Here is a 20,884-nt window from a genome sequence, read left to right as displayed (position 1 = left end):
ACCTATTCAGTTTCTGGGTAGTGCACGCTTTCTAACTTCTGGTTCATCTCTATCATTGCAAATTTTTGTTATATGTGAAAACACATTTCATATCTTACCACATATAAGTAATGATTATGTCTGAAATACATGGTTCATCTGGTATTGGATTTTTTGTTTTCATGGAGCCTGTTGTTCAGAGATCGTTTCAGTATTTTTGGAAGTATTCATATTGTGTCTTTCAGTTCCATAGTGCAAATGTATGTTGAAGATTCTGTAAGTAGAATTTCTACTAGAAATAGGAACTGTGTTAATAATCTGGAATTATATGGGTGCTTTTCAAAATACTGTCTTTCTACTCACACGGTAAAGTTTATGTGCTGCAGTGTCTCATCACTGAAAGCCTGAGTAGTTTTAGAGCATCTACACAGGTAAAAAGTCTAGATCCTGCATTAATGTGTGCCTGGTAAAATATCATTTACTTAAGTAACATTTTTTAAATTAATCAAACTTAACAAAATTTCATTTGTTGCCTCTAAAATACACACAGTAGAGAATGAGTAATTGTTTCAATTGATTGAATTTCCTACGCCTTAAAGAAGAGGAGAGGAAGACCAGTCTGTTTTAGCAGCATATCTAAAGAGAAATTAGTCATATGATTTAAAAGCATCCTATGTGCAGACCACTAATATATTAAGGTAAAATTGGGTCATTGTATCTATGGAAGTCTATTCAGGTTTATTTTTTAACTGCGGCAAAAAATTCCACATTCAACTATATCATCTAATGGTTTGACAGATTTTGCATGGGCTTTCTGGCATTCATTGTATTTCCTAGAAATGCAAAATCTTAGGTTAGTTGAAATTTAGCTTCACATGCAAAAATAGTTTTAATTAAAAAAGAAAGTGCTTCTTTGTTCTGCTTACGTTTGTGCATATCAAATCTTTCGACATAGTATGAATGAGAAATATATGAATTCATAGATCTATTTTTTTTATATACCGTGACAACTGGATTACACAGTCTAGAAGTAAATGAATCACAGCCATGAAGAAACTATGAAGAAAATCAGTGTGGTGAACCTTGATAAACTTTTAGATAACTTTTCAGAGATAGAAAAGGTAAGTGAAGAAGGTAAAAAATGTTGAAACTGCTGTCTATAAATATTTTGTGACATTTTAATAAGCTTTTCAAGTGAAAATTTCTTCTAAGTGGTATCAGCTTATTAATATGCCTTGTAATACCAACTTTGTTTGGAAAGTGTTTGTATTGACTGTATCGCAAAGTGTTATGAGTGACTTCTGTGGAGTTGGAGAAGCCTTTGTTTCTGTACTAGAATTTTAATGGTTCTGACACAAATTTTGGCTTCTCAGGAAAAGCGTGGAAGTGTTCCTTTGTATCAGAAGCTGCTGTTGCAGATAACGGTATTATACAACTTTGATGCACAATTTGCAGAAATTGTTCCTTGTTCTAGAAAAATGTCACTGCCATAGCAGGAGCACCTGTTCTTATGTTCCATATGCATTGAGATCTCTTTGTTTTACATATATGTCAGTTCTTAAAAGGTTGATCCATGGACGAAAATCAGTACTGTGTTTCTTTTTAGACCGACATTGGCCAGCTCTCTGGTGATTGATCCTGATCAGTACATCTATACTCAAGATAAAATAAAAGGGTCACCTGAAGTAAATTTAGCATTTCTTCTTGAAAAAACATTTAACAATTGGTATTCACACCCATTACTCATGTTGGTACTCAGCAAGGGCATTGCAAAGCAGTGGAAAGGACCTTGCTGATGATTGATCCAGACTGTGGACTACATAACTGAGAGAAACCAGTTTATAACCAGTGGTGTAAGTTAGCATTTTTAGTTCTGCAGGGTAAACTATCAATAGCACAGGCTTTCAAGTATAGCATCGTTCTTCTGTATAATGGATTTAAAAATTAAATCAAAAGGTATTAATATAACTTTAGTCTTTTTCCACTTTTCTAGAAAATATCAGAAATTAATGAAGCAAATAACCTACTGGTTCTTCAGCTGGAAAAACATAACAGGTTATTAACATTAAGCCAATCAAAGGAGGAATCAGTAAAAGAAGGTAATTTAAAAAAAAAAATAATATGGCTTTTGCATATATTCAGGAAGTTCTGAGAAATATTTCCATTATTTTCAGTCATATAAAAAAAATAGCAAGGATAAGATACTGTGTGAAAAAAAGTAATGCTTAATCTTGGGTCATGTAATGGGATCCATCTCATTTGCATAAACCAGATAACTTTATTACGCACAAACATATTTTAAGAACTGCATTAAAGTAACTATTTTCCAGTTGATGTTAATACCCATTCATTTTAAGAGACTGAATGCATGCAGTACCTATGAAAGAAGAACTGCATCCAGCTTTGGAGCCCTCAGCACAGGAAAGACATGGATCTGTTGGAGCAGGTCCAGAGGAGGCCACAACAATGATCAGAGGGATGGAACACCTCTTCTATGAGGACAGGCTGAGAGAGTTGGGGTTGTTTAGCCTGGAGAAGAGAAGGCTCTGGGGATACCTCATTGCAGCCTTCCAGTCCTTAAAGGGGTCTTAGAAAAACGATGAGGACAGACTTTTTAGCAGGGCCTGTTGCAAGAGGACAAAAGGTAATGGTTTTAAAGTAAAAGAGGGCAGACTGAGACTAGGTCTAAGGAAGAAATTTTTCACAATGAGGGTGGTGAAACACTGGCACAGTTTTCCCGGAGAGGTGGTAGATGCCCCATCCCTGGACACATTGAAGGTCAGGTTGGATGGGTCTCTGAGCAACCTGATCTAGTTGCAGATGTTGGTTGGTATAGATGACCTTTAAGGTCCCTTCCAACCCGAACTATTCTATGATTCTGTGATTAAACAATGTGACAGCCCATTTTGTGTTTATAATGTCACTGCCAACATTTTATCTCAGTGGCATTTCCAACTCAGTTATAAAGTGTAAGGAATAGCACACAATCCTTCAAGGTTACGTTCAGTTAAGCTGATACCACTGTTGTAAGTTTATTCCATAGGCTGCACTTGTGTTCCTGTCAGCTTTAATGTGATTTGAATTTTGGTCATATTTCTTTTCCTTTGTATAGCAGATGTCATTGTGGTGTTAAATAGTTTTGAATGATAATAATGGTTTATATTAATATTACAAGGATTCAAACTGTTCAGTGGAAGCTAAATAATGAAATGGCATTTACTGTTTTAGAGATGGGAATTTTAAGGCTCTGCATAATAAAAAAGTTGCCAACTAAAGGAGGAATAAAGACAAAACTATTACATTAAGATTTTTGTTTGTTTTAGAAGTATGTCTTTTCAGGTGGGTATTTGAAAAGAGAAATAGTCTCTAGTACTTAGCCTAGATTTGTGGTTACTTATTTTTCTGTAGTCAGTAGAATGGCTGAAAGGTGCAACTTTTTGTAGAAGTTTGGTCTCTGACAAGTCAACTTGCTAAAAGTTAGGGAACAGGGTAGGAATATACTTTGTTTCATGCTGGAGTGAGATTGTCAGTCATTTTCACTTAGGTCTTCGCTGGGACTTAAATAATTTAATGTAATCCAAACTTAATTGTAAAAGTTATTGAGTGAATGAATTTTGCTAATGATGCTAATCTATGCAGTTACACCAAGAATTTTATGATACAGAATGACAAGTGATAAAAAGGGGAGATGAAAACCAGTAGCAATGCATATGGCAGGCATTTTATATAAACAGTGGTTGGCTCTGGTTAGCTGCTTCTCAGGAAAGAGATGTTGGTGTCTTTCTGGACAGTTCTCTGAAAATACTGGTAATCAAAGAAGCAAATACAGTCATAGGCATGATTATGGAAGAAATAGAGAAACATACACCATGTTCCTGTAAAGTATGTGATTTTCGTGTAATGTTCTGGTTCCCACATTTCAAAATAGACATACCAGTAGCAGAAAAGATAACACAGAAGTAGGCAAGATTTGGTATTGTCAGGGAGGAGCAAGGGACAGGGAATTGGGAACCAATCATGTAACAAGGCCTACAGAGGTAGGGGCTTCACCAGCCAAGACCCACTCCCACCATACCGATGCAGGGCTGGCCCAGTGAGGGCTGCCAGGGTCAGCCAAAAGTCCACATTACCCAACAAGTACATAGTGATGGAGCAGGTCCAAGGTCAAGACAGGAGATTGAGTCAGGATCAGGTCCAGAAATGGTAACAAGGGCCAGACATGGTCTACTGATCCCTAGCAGGTCCATAGTGATGAGGCAGGTCTGAAATCAAGCCAGGAAGCCACTCCCTAGGTCATGACCAGAGTCTAGGTCTGCACGATATATGGCTGTAACACAGCTGCAGCGTAGCTCAAGGTAGGCCAAGGGCAAAGGCCTCATCTTAAAAGCCCCCCCCAAGGGAAGGAGGGGCAGCCATTTCTGAGCCTTCTTCCAGCTTTCTTCAAACAGCTTTTTTCAAGGTCACCAGCTGTACTCTTTCTAAATTGGCCTAGAGCCCAGACAAACACCCAGGAGGTGGGTGGGGGAGAATGCATTTGGGGCCCTCAGATGTTTGGTTACAATTTTGGAACATCTGAAGAAAGACTTAAGTTGACTGGAAACTTCTCAGCTTGAAGAGAAAGAATAGAGCTGGTATGACTCACAGCTGTAAAATTATGAATGGCATAGAGAAAGTGACTAAGGAATGAATATCGACTGTTTAATAAGAGAACTAGATGGAAATCAAACTTGTTGACTGATTTAAAGCAAATAAAATTAGGAACTTTTTCATGTGGTACAAACTAAAGTTGTTAAAGCAGTTCCACAGAAGCTTGGGGATAACAGAAGTACAGAACAGTTAAAAAAGATTAGAAAAATTGATGTAACAAAACTTAACAAATCTGTTAAACACAGAGTACCTCTCACTCAGGTCTCCCTTATTTTTGTGTTTGGGAAGCTGAAAGGGTAGTGGTTATCCAGCTTTTTTCCCTCTTTCCTGAAGTATCTTCTGCTGGGTGTTGTGAAGTCTGACAGTGAACTGGATGGAACTTTGGTCTGACTCAGAGCCATTTGTTTCTCTATTAAGCACAAAAGACAATGCAGGACAGTCACTCAGAAAGAGATCAAGAGGCTTCATTATTGACAAAAAGAGAGAGGAGTGGGTTTCTGTGAAATAGACTTAAAAAAGGGGAAGGAAAAGGTGGACAAAAATAAGAATTTTTTCTTACCATAAAACCTATGGGATAAAAGATAGCAGAGAAAGTGAAAGAGACAACTCAGGAAATCAGAGCAGCTGTGATGACTGCAACAGTGACTGTGGAAGTAGAGTGGACTGAAAACAGATGAAATTCAGAAGAGAGATTTGAACTTTGTAAATAGTAGTGCCTCACTTCAGTGAGACGAGTGCAATGATTTGAGGAGATAGTTATGCTGATATAACTGAAGAGAATGACCTCTGGAGCTGTTTTGAAACACATGATGGAAAAAAAACATGTGGATGGCAGAAGTCCAAGTAAAAATACCAGAGCAATCAGCATGAAATATGAACTAAAGTTTTAGCAGCGAAGTTAGTCAGAAAAAAACAAATCTGCATAATATTGAAGTCATGGTAGTTGTACAAATTAGTACAGATATCGATAGGAGGCAGAACTGTTGGAAGCCGATAATAATGGTCAATGAGTAAGTGAGATTGCAGAGCTGTTAGTACCAGTAATGACAAAAGTGAAAAGCGGGAACTTGGAACAATGTGGGACATGCAAGAGGTGGCTCTGAAAGCTACTTGATGTTAAGGAAGTAAAAGGTAAATGAGAGGTGCCAAAGGGATGGAATATATTTAGAAATTTAAGCAGTTACCATGGCTGTTCTGTTAGATTGACGTGCTTACCAATAAGGTAAATACAAGTATCATGGCATGAAGTGCTTATATGTTTATATTTTTAAACTCTATTCATTAATCGTGACCAGAAAGCAGAGTTTCACAAAACATCTTGGGCAGCAAATTGCCATAATCTGCAGTGGACGCTGTCAGAGGAACCTTCAGATACACAGTTACCATGTTACTGGAAATCAGCAGTGTCTGTAACATTAAAAGTATGTCAAAAGGACATTACGGTTGGTGTAGTGATTGTAAGTTATAGTAAGTATGTAATGTTACTAAAGAAATTTGCTTTTTCTTTTTGAAATGAATAGAAATGGTCTTTGCACCTTTATCATACTCACCTGCAATATTGACCCTTCAGAAGGGGTAACAGCATACTGTGTATTCAGAGTCAGAGCACTGAAAATGTTGCATCTCTAGTTCAATTCTTTGTGAAACCTTTTTGAAAGTCAAAGCACTGTGGGATTAAAAAAACAATTTTTATCATTGATGGGGTTATAGAAGTATTCTGTGCAGCACTGGAGAAGATGCAAGGGACCAAATGTGGTGTTGATATTTCCATTCTTACTCTGGCAACAGTTATCCTAGCAGACTGTATTGGGTCTGGCTGGGATGGAGTTAGTTTTCCCCATAGCAGCCCTCATAGTGCTGTGGTTGGTACTGGTAGCTGGAACACTGTTGGTAACACACCAGTGTTTTGTCTACTGCTGGGCAGTGCTGGCACAGCATCAAGGCTGCCTCTCCAACATTCTCTCCTCCCTCCCCCCCAGTAGGCTGGGGGTGGCCAAGATCTTGAGAGGGGACACAGCCAGGACAGCTGACCTAAACTGGCCAAAGGGATATTCTATACCATATGGTGTCATCTCAGCAATAAAAGTGAAGAGAAAGCTGGGGAAGGGGGGGCATTCGTTTTTTCTGCTGTTTGTCTTCAGGAGCAACTGCTGTGCGTATTGAAGCCCTGCTTCCTGGGAAGTGGCTGAGCATCACCTGCTGATGGGAAGTAGAGAGTAAATTTTTTATTTTCTTTTGTTTCTGTGCGCAGCCTTTGCTTTCTGCTTATTAAACTGCCTTTACCTTGACCCACGTGATTGGTTATTTTTTTCCATCCTAACTTCTCCTGCCCCATCCTGGCTGAGGAGGGGAGTGATTGAGCAGCTTGGTGGCACCTGTCGTCCCACCAGTGTCAAGCCACCACACAGACTCTATTTGTGAGAATGGCTTTTATACAGTGATACTGCCAACTGTGGCTTGGAATAAAATATTTCTCCTAGCCTTATGTCCCAAGCTGCTTCCCAGAACCCAGCTCAGTCACATTTCCTGAAAGTATCACTTAGAAGAATCAGTCCAAAGGCAACTGAAATTGCTGGGTTTGGATGGCTGTGTCAATTTCTTGATGAACCAGTGTCAATACCAATCTTTATGTATATTCTCAGGTTGAAGACCATTCTCAAGTTTGTCCTATGACAAATTTAACACAAAAGCAAGTTAATTTACAGGATATGTAAACAACTCAGCCTTAGAACGTAAGGCTTATAGGTAGACCACAAAGCAGTTCACAGAACAGCTAAGGAAAAAAGATGAGAGACCACGTGCTGGTGAATTGTTCACATATGATTCCAGGTGAACATGCTGCTTACAGCAGAGGAGCAGAGAGAAAGAGCACTATGGAAGGAAATGCTGTTGTTCCACCTACCCTGAAGGGTTTGTGGCTTCTAGTGGTGGTGGGACAGAGGAAGTGGAATTTTATCCTGGCTGAAAAACTTTGTTAGTATTAGAAACAGAAAATAGGAATAGCATTTCACACCCTTAGAAATCTCCAACAAGTGTGAGAACCTGAGGGCTCCTTAATATCCTTGATTGCCGGAAGTCTCTCTCTAGAACTGTTAAGATAAAAGCAGATTAGGAAGTCTGAAGGAAATGCAAAGGAAGAAAGAAAACTTCTAAAACTCAGGGGAGAGAGGAGAGTGAAACTCTTGAACCAAAGATAAGGTGGGAAAAGATGAGCAACTGGGCAAGTGTATACATGTTCTGAAAGATCATAAATAAGCTTTGTTTTGTTATGTTCGTTGCTAAATAAAGGTGAGATTCAGTTTTTGTTTAGTGTAAATCATTGCAGATCCACTTAAGACAGATGCAAGTCTGGCACTCTTGTTTTCTGCTCCTAAACCTTTTCTGTGGTGACTAAATGGTTGTGGTACAGGCTACAATTCTGCAATAGATTCTAAAATCTACTGCACTTTTTAAAAAGAAAGCAATCACATTATTGTCTATGGAACACTTAAGGTGGCTCTATTTAGCATCTTCAGGACTGCATATTTTTTGACAGTGTTTCAAAGGTGTTTAAGGGAAAAAGTGATTGATGTAATTACCCTATTAAAAAAAAAAAAGCCAGTAGCTTCAATTATAAATGCAGATGGAAGGAACTGCAGTAAATGATAGACATTAAACATGGAAAAAGAGCACTTAACGCTGTTCAGTCTTTCTGCATGTAGGGAGTATTCTTTACAGGGAAGGAACTACACAGAATCCATAACAGATGGTATACCAGTGATCCACAAAGCTGCTACCGTTTAGCAAAATTTTGCTTTTTCTTCCTTAAAGTAGGCAAGCAAAACTTGTGGGTTCCCAGCAATTTTTTCCAGTCACAACTGTAATTACATAAGGTATTTGCCGAGATACATCCTTTAAAGATAAGAAAGACAAGCAGATATTCTTGGCACTGGACAAAACAGTGGCTTGCACAGTTAAATAGCTGTGATTCATTGCAAGAGTAGCTGCTGGCCTATTGCTACTCAAATGCGTAGATGTCTTTCCAATTTGTGCATGAATTACAAGCAGTTGGGTTTATTTCCCCACATTTTTCAAATGGGAGAAAATTTGTAGTAGAACTAGTTGGTACAAATGGCTACACTAACCTAGTGCTTCTGACGTTGAATAGGATTTTTCCACAAATGCTTTTGATCCAGTGTAGGAATTGAGGGCAGTCAATGTTTCTGTGCTGCTTGTGCTCCCTCTGCTGTTTTTTGGAAGCATGGAATGGGAGAATGCAGCTCGCTAACGTACTTGGCTGCATGAAAGTTGGACTTGGTGGAAGAAGAGACTAACGGTCAAGAAGATTGAGGGGAAAACTGAATCTCTGAGCTGGGATCTTAATTCATCATCCTGACTCTATTATTTGTCATGTAGTCTTTAATTATATGATCTACTGTTTTCAACAGTGCATTGGTTTTATGAGATGAGTAACTGTATTTAGCATACTTTATCTGTTGGGGAAAGTAAAAGCCACTTAAGAAATGCAGTGGTACTCTGGAAATAGAAAGAAAGGTTTTAAGAGTAAGCAATCTCAGTTTTAGTGTCCCTAGTCTGTGAATGTTTTGTAACTTTACTGATAAGGTTATAAGGAACATAGGGGATAAAAATAGTATTTAATGAAAACCAGATGTTATATTACAGGCAGTCCATATGGTGTTCAAATATTAAAAATACAATTAAAAATAAGATTATGAAACACAAATATGTAAAATGATAACAAGTTGCATGTATATACCTACACACACATGATTATTTTGTTTAAAATGACATAATGGGGACATAGTAGCATATTCTGAATCTAAGTTTATGTTGAAACACAAGATGAATGTTAATATGCAATAAAAAGGGGGTGAGAACTGCAATGAGTGGATACTGTTGGTCTTGTTAAAAAGAATCTTGGCAAAAATGTCAGGAAAGTAAGCCTCCATTTCATTAATTACATCAAATTGCTGAAATACTGATATGGAAAACTTCCATTATTCCCCACAAAACAGTAACATCTGGCTAGAAATAAAAATGTGATAGTTTTACGAAATTGTTTGCATTGCTTGATGAAATTGTTTTTAACCTATTATCAAACTAGAAGTTAAAATTAAGCAGTAACTAATAATAATCTGAGTTATTTCTATAGTCAGTAAGAAGACTTAGACTAGTATTTAATCCAGATGATTATAAAATATTTGAGAAAAGATTATAAACAAAATAGAAAATTAAAATTGTCAAGAAATTATTTTTAAATACTGGCTTTTTAATTTCTTTTAGAATGTACTACTCTACAGAATGTGATAAAGGGTCTAACACAAACCATTGAAAACCAATGCAACATGAAAGGTAAGAGCAAAAATGTTCTTATATACACTGTACTACTGTACTGTAATTCACCGTGAGCAGGCATTTGATTTTCTTTGTTTATATTTACTGTTTTTTTCAGAGAGAGAAACTCATTGGCAGCCAAACAGAAAGGAAAAAATATCTAACATCAATCTTGCATAAATTTTGGTGGTCTATATGCTTAATGAATGTCTATTGCTATTATCCTACTTAGAATCCACATGTAAAAGAAGTTCTGCCTCAGTGAGGTTTTTTAATCAATAGTTGGGCTTTAAATTTTTTTCAGCATAGCACAGACAACTTTACAAAAAGTGAGACAGTAACATTCAACTGTTGGACTGTAGTTTTTATCACTTTGTCAAACCAAAGAGTCTTAATCCTCAGTGTAATGTTATTGAAATGTGGCTGTTATCCATAAATACTTGACAATTACTCATTGCTATTTTAAAATAAAATATGTAAATATTTGCTATACAACAGTTTAGCTGTGTACCATGTAGTTAATTTTATACCCGTTGTGTGCTCAAGGTATGTTAGCATAAATATTAATAAACCTCTAAAAATTAGAAACATGGCTGCTTTTAGTACTCAAAGTGACTTTTAATAATTAAAAAAAGCATTATCTGCTTTTTCTAGATTTTTATTTTGAGTTACTACTTTCTAGTTTTGGGCAAACAAGTACTTAAAAAGTTGCATCTTCCAATTTGAAACTGTTGTAGCCATGATTGATAGTAATATTTTATTTTCTAAGCCAAAGAACTTTGCATTTAAATTTTCATGAATGCATCAGTTATCAGAAGGCTAAGGACAGTTCAAAGCAGTAACAGCAGGCAAATGTTATGATTAAACTATGAATTTTCTTGTTAAAAAAATGGGAGACAGATTATGTAGTTCTGTAAATGATGATTATCATGTCTACAAAAAAGTTACTTAAAGTTCATACAAGTCGAAACATGAAAGTGATTTTCTTATTCTGCTTTCATGCTAATAATGCTGTCAAAGTATACTTTTTAGTGTATCAGATAGTTTTTTATTTACATAGATGAAAATGACAGACTGAAAGGTACCATCCACATCTTGGAAGAGAAATTAAAGGCTTGTGAACAGGTACGTCACAAATGATCATTCTTTAGGTAGGGGAATAATACTTCATCTCTATTGTAGCAGTTCATACATCTTCTTTATCAAGGATAAAACAAGTACTGAATTATAGAGTACTGTACATTTTTACGTGACTGTATTGCTTTGCAGAAGGCTAAAAGCACAGAAACCTTCATTTTTATGAAGCTTTTTACATTTTCAGGAATATAAAGATCAGATTGAGAAACTTGTGATAGAAATTAAAAACAAAGAGGAAGACCACAAATTAGAAATAACACAGTTGAATTGTGATATAAGAAAAAAACGTAAGTCCACTGAAGACTGAATGCTAGACCATTGGGTAAAGCATTTTGTAATCAGTAGGAGCTATACTTCACCTAGGGTAAGTGCAAGTTCCGCTTCTTAGTAGAAACATATGAAAGCTAGAAGTGGACGGTAACTGAATGTTATCTTTGCTCAAGAGAGTAGACAGTGGCAGCAAAGCATAGTACAGCAACACAGGATGAGCAGAAATTCCCAAGCAGGTAGAACAGACACTGGGAACTTGAACCTAAAAATGTGAAGGAATGAAATTTTGGGTTCAGTGTTGACTGGAAAACTGCTTTGAACTGTAAGCTAGACTGCTCTTAAGAGTGTTCCAGCTATACTCCGGAGAGGAGGATATTAGTTTCATACATAAATAATACTTCAACAAGAAAAAATGAATTTCCATTTTAATTTTTTTCCATTACTGGCATAGCTTTGAAGAGTAGGATTTCTTGGTCATCCACTTAGATGAAAAAAGCCAGACAAGTCTTTGTAAAATATGGTGTTTCTTTAAAGAGACTCCATCTTACTGGGATGGGACAGGTTGGTTTTCACATAGTTTTAAAGTATGGTTTTTGCTTGCATAAAATTGTTACCTGTGAAATATTGACCTGCTGTTCAAGAAGTTTTAATAGTTGGGAAATTATGTTACTTTTCCATCTAAACAACTTTTATAATCATCATATTTGGTGTTACTGCGTTACTAGTTGAAGTAAAAGAAGTGGAGTATAGAGAACAGAAAGAGAAAAAAGATCTGGAAATACTAGAACTAACTAGACAGCTGAAAATTCAAAATGAAGAGAAGCAGAATGAAATAATTAAACTGCAGATAGAGGTATGCATTACAAAGCTCAGTTAAAGATAATTGGACATTGGGTAAACTTAGAAGAGACTGTGTAGTGAAAAATGTTAATTAGTGCTTAACAAAATAATATGATGGAATCTAGGAAACTTAAAAAACAATTGTCTTTACAAAGATCAGTATCATATGCTCCCTTCTATAATGGTATCTGACTCGCTTCTGCTTAGGAATTGAGTTCCATCTGCTGTATAGAGGGACTGAACTTTGCTGTGTTCTTGTTTTAAATGAAATTATTTTGAAAATTTTGCTAGTTTTTGAGCTATAAAAACATTAAAAATGTTTTCTGCTTGTTTTTATTTTTTTTAATTTCTGAATGCTGGGAAGATGTATCATCTTTTATAAACTTCCAAGGGCTTAGACTTCCAATTCTGCAGAGATTTGAGTCACATAATTCAACATGTATTTCATGGCTCAGGTTTTAAGCCACGCTCATTACAGAAACAATTAAGGAAATAGTTCAAACCTTTCACATATCAAGAAAGAAACAAGGTGTGAAAGTATTTGGGCTGAGTTATCCTTGGAATGTGAGGGAGGGGTGATGGTTTCAGAGGTTTTTGCATCCTCTGCATTTTCTCGTCCTTGTGGCTGTGGAGCATACAGATTTTTTCAAGTAGTCATCTTGTTCATCTACGTCTATTTGGTTTACCGTATTTGTGCTGTTTACTTTTTGCAATCTTTTGAGGCTTTTCTTTAAAGAAACATAACTTGTAATTGCATTCTTTTTAAAATAAACTTAAGTACCTTCATTGATTAAATAGTAGATAAGCTTGCTATTATTACCTTCAGGTACAAAATCTAATTGTAAAAAAAAGTGAAAATTATACTTGTATTATTTAACATACTTTTTTCACTGTGGGTTCTTAATGTTTTACCCTATCCTGGTTCTTTCAGTTCAATGCTAAACTAGCAAGAGTTCAGAATAGAACAGCAAGATCATTTTCAGATGCTTCTGTCTTACCACAAAGTATCTATCGAAGGGTATGTGCTTTAATTGCTTGTCGTCTGCAGATACTAAATCCTGTTACTGCCCGTTTCAAACAGCAGTTCTGCAACAAAACTTGGGGCATGGGGGAGTGGGGTAGAGTGGCATTTCGTGCCTTATGGGTCCATTTTACTCTCCCACACATCCCTCCCATCTCTAGACAACTACTTTCACGTCTCTTTGCACTGGTGTTGCTATAGCTGGGGTTCAACAAAAAAAGAAATCCCACATGTGAAGTGGTTTTAGTACAGAATTGTTAACCTGGGAACTTAAGATAGAACAGACATAAATGACTGTGATATATATTATATATGTGCATTACTGGTTTTGTAGGCTTGGGACTTCGGGATGTCACAAAAATAGGGTTCCTGGGGAAGTCATCTTTGTAATTTTGTAATACAAAAGACTGAGAAGAATATTCTTAGAATATTTCTCATTAGTAATAGCATATTGTATTTTTAGATAATTCTATGTGATGTTTAACAATTAAGCTTTTGCTTGCATTTTTACAGAAGCTGCAGCATCTCCAAGAGGAAAAAAACAATGAAATTCAAACTCTTCGAAACACTGTAAGAGACTTGGAGCAACGTCTTGGTAAAGGCCAAGATCTGCACTTCAAACGGAGGCGATTTTGAGTAACTGTCATGAAGTACTTCAGTAGTGCATACAATGAGAAATAGAAACTGTATTTCAAACTGTGCACCTGAAAGTAAAAAACAACATATGAAGAAATACAGAGTATGTTTTATTGAAAACGCTGTTGTCAAATATTCTACAGGCATGCATTCTGTATATATTCAGGGCTACTTTCTTTGCTAATCAGCATTCACAATAAAAAGATTCAGGTTTTGTAGGAGTGATAATTTCCCTATTAAACCCTCATTAATTATGGTGTACACTTTGAAAGCAGTTTTCATTTCTTGAATATTCTTCATCCAGGAATCCTTCAAACAACTATATTTTTACTTCAACTGAGTTAATGAAAGGTTAGGAATGCTAAGCTACAGCCAGAAAAGTTATACAAGTTTAAGTGGTATGTTATCTTACTAATCAATACAGATTTATCAAATTCAGCACTGTTACAAACAAAGATAAACAGAAAACCAAGTTAAATTTGTTCTGCTCCTCTCTCTTTTTGATACTGATTCTGCATGAAGAGTTGTTAACACTGCTGTTCACTTTTAGCACGATCTTACTGATTTAGTGGGATTTTACAAGCTGTAGTAGTATGTATTAATGGACCCTCATACCATATCTAAGCCACAAAATTTAAGCATATAAATCTGTTACGTTAAAATACTGCAATTACTGCCTGTATCTTACATTTGAGATAAAAAGTTATTTCTGCACTTTGCTCAGGAATAAGCTTTTCTTGTACATAATTTGTATCCCTACGTTAGCAAAAAACCCTTTTGAAGATATTCCTTCTTAATAAAAAACGATTAAAGAATCTCTTTTGTTTATCTTCTGTTCTTGATTGCAAAACATCAGACAGGAACCCCTAGGTCATAGTTTATGCTCCTGTCCTCACAAATGCAAGCAGAATGTTAGAAGAGAAACAAGAAAGACAAATTAATCAAGAATGCAGACACCTTCCCAGTGCAACTGAAAAACAAACTGCGGGTCAATTAAATTCCTTTAAATTATGAAGCTTTTCACTGATGGAATTTGACAGGTATTGTGTAATCTTAAGAGCAGTGCTTTATTACTTCGCAGTATTTTAACTCTACACACCTGTCTTACTGTAATTTTTAAATGGGGGCAATAAAAACACCTGATCTGTTAACTTTTCCACTCTCGCAACTGTATGAATTTAGGTAGTAGGACTCCCTTGCATTTTTAAGGTGCTTAATTTGTTTTTCAGGCTCAGTTTCTTGCCTTTTCCTGTCACTGTCAGGTGTCACTAGTTTCAGTTGCTCCTGCTGCTGGTGACTGTCAGGCAGCAGTGAGCAGACGTCACTGTCAAGATTCAGTGATGTCCTCTGCTGACAGCTGACCATGTCACCTGCAAGAACTTGGAAGTGCTCCACGACACTGTCAAGTGACAGAATTTCCTAGCTCTTCAAACAAAAGGTGTCGACAATGACAGCATCAGTTACTAGAAGCTGAGTCTGATGCTGTCTGCCAATGTCAAGTTAACTGGTTTTTACAGCTGTTCTTCCCTTTTTTTCATAGCTTTTTATCTTGTGTCATTTCCACACTTTCCCCTGGAGGACCAATGTCTACCTGTTCATGACTACCTGTCTGATCATGTGTGTTATGGCCAAAAACTCTATGACGCCGACTGCTGTGGGGATGATGTCTTTGGGTTTCAGAAGGAGACTGATGATTCTCATTTTTGGAATGACGGCTGCTCTCGTGATGGTGGTGGTGGTGTCTGTGTCTGTGCAGGCTGTGGTGATGTGAATGTTGACCGGTTGGTTTGGGTTCTACCTCTGCTAGCTTTTCATCTGCTTTTTTGGTGATGTTTTCACATATACCATCAATATCAGGTTCCTGCAAAACAGAAGCTTGCATTGAATACAAGGCATTATTTTTAATTAAACCACATGTAAAATACTAATTATCTTAATATTTTTGCAGAACCTGAAACACAGTTTTAAATGGTTTGTGCTACTTTGCTGAAGAAAGAGATGACTATATCAAAAAACTTGTTTTACAACACCACTGATAACTAGACAGGGCTCTTAATGTAAACTTTTAGGAATTATAATTCAAGTAATTGCTAATAAAAAGTATTCTTCTTCTGGGATGCCACACCTGACCTGCCTGAGGCTTGCATTTAGCTGGAAAACTATGATGCAATCAAAAATTATGCTGCTTCTCATTGAACTTTCATGACTATGTATGTACATTTCTTGGAAATCCTTAAACTAGTTCTGATCTTTAGTTATATGTAAAACAAAGCCACCCTTCCTTTAGAATGGTTACAATAAATTGTGACATTGTATTATCACTTATTTAAAGTTAACAGTTCTATACTGTGTTTAAATGTAAACTAAAAGGAACAGTAACATGGCTCAGATTTGATGCCCAGGTTTAAAAAAAATCAACCAAAACTATTTAAGTACCTACCCATCCCCAAAAACTAGAGTAGCTAAATGCTCACTAGCTGTATGTACCTCCAGAAACAGAATCAGCCTCCAAGACTGCAATTAGATTTCTGAAAATTTTTTACATTTCTATCAAGGGCAGGAATTTAGATCATCATTTTATTACAAATTAGATATAATTCACTTTGAAAAAATGCTTATAAGCTCTCTGTCAAGACACATGAAATGCACAGATTCTTAATCATGTCTTTTTGGATTAATCACACTGAAGTAATTTTTTTTTTTTTTTTTAAGTACCAGTCAAATCCAGTTTCCTTTCCTAGTATACGTAGAATGAAACAAGGAAATACCATGTAAGAGCAGTTTCCACACTTGTTTTCACAGTATGCAATCTTAATAGATTCTGCTACATATTGAAAGGACAGGAAGGAATAAGGCAGACCCAGATGATACACTAGACGGCCGCATCTAAGGAGAGAAAAAACTCTGTGGTTACATACATATAAACTATACTCCCATGGAGAACGTTTCTGTTCAAGGAGCTTACAGGCAAAAACAGTATCTGCCTTATGAACATTTGCCCACTCAATTGCATTGGTCAGTAATGTAAAGCATGATTTCTGGCTGACATTGTAACTCTACCGTCAGAAGCCTCTAGTTTAGCGGCACTTAGACTAGCAAAAGTACACTCATTACCTGTCTTGCTAATGAGAAGGGCTGTTTGCAGAGTGGTACAAATTGCCATATGGTTGTTGCATCCTTACCAAGGATGTTTTAATGCAACGTAACACGCCTTCTGATAGGAATGTGCATTGTGATGCATCTGTGTTACTTAGTGTGCCTGACAGCATTTTTATGGTGCCTATTTGCCCCACGTCTGTACTCCAGTGTTCTGGTACACACTTGGCTACACGACTAGTACATTCAGAGGAGCTGGAGTAAATGTGTAACTCATACACAAGGGCACCTCATTAAGTACCCCACCTGCAATGTCAACACGTGGTCCTCCAGCCTTGGCTCCCTACAAGTGTGCACTGTACATCTAGGACCAGCAAAAGGCAAAGACTTCATTGGCAGTAGAGGCACAGTAAGGACATACATTCCTAGAACCATAATGGATCATGGCCAGACTAGTGCCAAACCAATTCACAGCGTAGGTGTATCCTGTGTGTCAACAGCACAAAACTGTTCAACCTTTCAAATGCTGTGGGCAAGCCGTCAGCTTTGGGGCGTCTCCACAGACTACATGCAGCCTTGTTCTGTTTGTCTGTCATACGACAGCCGCCTTCCATACTTCGGTCTATTTGCTGCTGCAACATGCAGTCAGTTTCTAAAGATCATTCCAGTGCTAGTTTCATCCCATGAGCCTAATTTAGCCAGTTCACGCAATTTCATCACATCATTACTGAAAAAAAATTAAGGAACTTTCTAATTCTTTATTACACTTAATTGTATTTTAGTATGAACTGAGAATGTCCGTTACAGGAATGTAACAGTAATTAGGGTGGACATGCTAGAAGTGCAAGACTTATCAAATAATTTCCGTCGCATCAAACCCGAAAAATCAGGATTTCAATTGAAGAGTTATTACTTGTTCAGCCAAAAGATACATGGCCCAGAATCCTATGATAAAAAAAGCTATTTTCTTCCAAAGTTTTAAGTTTCATCTAAAGACTAATTTTTCCATATGACTACATGGCTTTTTCAACAACGTCGGTCAAAATGTCTTCATGAGAACTCACGTATCTTTCCTCGTTTGATTCTACTTTCACATGCCTGGATGTAATGAAGTTGTTCGAAAATAACAACAGTGTAAGACCACTATCACGCTATCAAATTCTACACTCAGTTATATTAATCTAAATCCACAATAATTATGAAGAAACATTTATTTATCCCAAACTTACTTAAGCAAAAGCAGACTTTTCTTTTGTAGCTTCCTTTTTCCAGTAAAAGTGCCAGTGCTTTACTTAGTGCAACTTAGAAGTTGATTATGATGTCTTTGTTGTGAGGTAATCAGGTTACTTGAAAATCAATGAAATAATACAGAGATTTACAAAGTGTTACTCTAAATACACGCAGATATTTTCCTTTGTTCCCCTCTAAACACAGACCTGTCATAGATGAGAAAGTCATCTTTGTTTCCATTTAAGGTAGTCCAGACATCAGCTTGCTGTTCATCTTGCTGGTAGACAGTAATATAGTCTGAAACACTTTCCTTCAGTAGGTGAAATTTCCTCTGGGAAGAAGTTCCCTGATGGTTAACAACTACATATGAGATATTGACCAGTCCTTCATTCTGTAACTTCACTCGCAGGTCCTCCAATCTAGTGAAGAATGTAAAGAAGCAAGACCATAAATCATTAGGTAATCATAAGGTCTGCCACATACAACAGAATTTAATATGCTCCATCTTTCTTTTACTACAGTGAATGTTATTTTCTCCCAGTTTTAATGGCAACAGTCTAACACTATTAAAACATTCTTGCTATTTGCCATGACTATCAACTATACTGTCACCAAGCTAGACCCTACAATAGCTAATATGCCATGGTTCCTGTCCTTGTAAGCAGAAGTAAATAAGGCAGACATCTGTTTTCCAGCTGAATTCAGTGTTGTTTTTATTTCAGTTTTCACACACTTCATGGTCTAACACAGTAAGTTTATCTGATGTCTTTATCTAAACGCTGAGGTTTTGGTCACATAGTTCATTAAAGAATGCATAGAGTAAATACAGCAGGAAGATGAATAATCAAGAAAGCAAACCTGCAGTAAAAGGCCAACAGCCTCTTGTCTTGACATGGTTGTTTTCTATAAAAGCCAGAAAAGAGATACTACTGGGTCAAAAGGATGGCTACAGAATGTGTCCATGACACGGCCAGCAGTTACTAGTTTTCACCTTTGGCATCCCATCACAACAGTCCTTCTTTGCTCTATCATACAGGAAGCTGCTTTCTTGCTGTGCAATGTGCGTGGGGTTTTTTTCCATTTAATTTATGTCATTCCTCTTGAGTTGCTCTAGGAAACTCATACAGTTTCTTCAGTTTCAAGAAATAGTCTAGAGCTTGAAAGATTCTTTAAAACCTTTCTAAAATGTACAGAATCAAACGCAGATACCTTGAAAGTCAACAACAAAGCCCACTTTTGACTTTGATAGAGCCAGATATTTACCACCATTTTTTCAAATCCAGTGCTTAAAAAACTTGCAAAGACTATTATAATATGAAGTTACACAGCCTACAGGAGGAAACTAAGATGTTACTACAGTGATTATGATCAAGCTCTGAAACCAGCACTATGAATTTTTAAACCAAAATCATTTCACAATCACTAAATGAATCCAAGGTAAGGGCTATATGCAATTCCTGTTTGGGTCAGCTCAAAATTATTCTCTTGCTGCTGTTACTGTCATGATATCTAATTATTTGCACAGAAGTAGGTTCTAGAAACCAGACCACCAATGTCCCAGGTCTCGTACGAAAATGTAACACTGATGATTCCCTCATCCATATTTTGAAAGGATGGTCTCTGCCTTCTGGAGTTTGTTGTTTTGTTTTTTTTTTTACCTAGGACCTCTGAACAGGGGCTGGGAAAGCACATCAAAAGCACTATTTTGATACATCTTTTCCCCTACAGATCTTACATAAGAAATGAGTGATCACAGCTCTGTTTCAGGTGTTCTAGCCATAACTCTAGAGAGTTATGATGTTTCTCGGCTTAATGTACCGTCTTTGCTACAATAATCGTTTGTTGCTAACTGAAGCATAGCTCTTGCGGAACTGTTTCTGTTGGGTTTTCATGCGCTTTGGATGTCATCAATGTTATGTTGATCGTTGTTAATGCAATCTGGAGAAGATGATCTGTCAGTTAGTACTAAGAGAGAAAGAATCTGAGCCACTGGCACAGAACACAACATCTCCTGAGAGTTAACCTGGTCACTGGCTCACACATGCCAGCTGGGATGGCAGCATTTGAGCAAGCGGAAGTTCATTCAGTGCATCTGTAGTTGGCCACAGGTACTATCCTCAGATGGCATTAAAAAAAACTGACCAGTGATATTTTAACAAAAACCATGAAAGAGATTTACGCTTACCTGGAAGCCTGCAGCAGGCACAAGTATCAGCTAGCTTGGAGGAGTGCCACCACCGTCACCGAGCCCCTAGAGTTCAGCATCGGGTTCTCCTCCCCAATACGCCATTCTGGGGGCTCCCTGCAGTTCTGGATCTCTGTCCCTCCTCCAGGGAGGAGACAGACAGCCAGAACTAGCCCCAGCCCTGCCCACATGGCTGGGCTTTATCTGAAAGGAGAGGGAAATAAACAAAATTAGACCAATGCCTAAACAGAGTTCAGACTCCGAAATTCCTATAACAGAAGGATATTGGCTCCATTCAGTTTAAAAAACAAAACAAAACCGTGAGAATAAATTTGAGCTTGTTTACTACTCCATCATATTTATTTCATTTTGCAGTGGAGTTCCCCTATAATAAACAGGCAGTGTTTTTTTTGTTGTTGTATGTAAAGAGCTGAAAATAAGTGTTCAGAATAACTGGATTTTCTTCTAATGCTACTAATCAGACTAGGTTGTTCCTTCCTCTCTGTAAT

At 37.0% G+C, this 20,884-nt stretch overlaps 2 protein-coding genes across 2 annotated transcripts; one reads left to right on the top strand and one right to left on the bottom strand.

Annotated features, from left to right (window-relative positions):
- Nucleotides 1–1,013: 1,013 nt before the first annotated feature.
- On the top strand, nt 1,014–13,864 carry CCDC152 (coiled-coil domain containing 152). Its single transcript, XM_010286550.1, has 8 exons — nt 1,014–1,100; nt 1,973–2,078; nt 9,910–9,978; nt 11,021–11,085; nt 11,282–11,384; nt 12,093–12,220; nt 13,139–13,225; nt 13,742–13,864. Exons 1-8 carry the CDS (start codon nt 1,014–1,016, stop codon nt 13,862–13,864), a joined length of 768 nt encoding a protein of 255 aa, XP_010284852.1.
- Nucleotides 13,865–15,077: 1,213 nt separating this feature from the next.
- SEPP1 (selenoprotein P, plasma, 1) lies at nt 15,078–20,569 on the bottom strand. The gene is given in 4 exon segments (XM_010286549.1): nt 15,078–15,725; nt 16,633–16,750; nt 18,397–18,609; nt 20,376–20,569. Coding segments are annotated over 4 exon segments (1,170 nt in total). The 5' UTR covers nt 20,567–20,569.
- Between the last annotated feature and the right edge of the window lie 315 nt (nt 20,570–20,884).

Source organism: Phaethon lepturus, unplaced genomic scaffold, assembly GCF_000687285.1.
Source record: "Phaethon lepturus isolate BGI_N335 unplaced genomic scaffold, ASM68728v1 scaffold35234, whole genome shotgun sequence".
Classification (NCBI taxonomy): domain Eukaryota; kingdom Metazoa; phylum Chordata; class Aves; order Phaethontiformes; family Phaethontidae; genus Phaethon; species Phaethon lepturus.
Note: the sequence above shows the minus strand (reverse complement) of the source record. Positions and strands in the feature narration are given on the sequence as shown.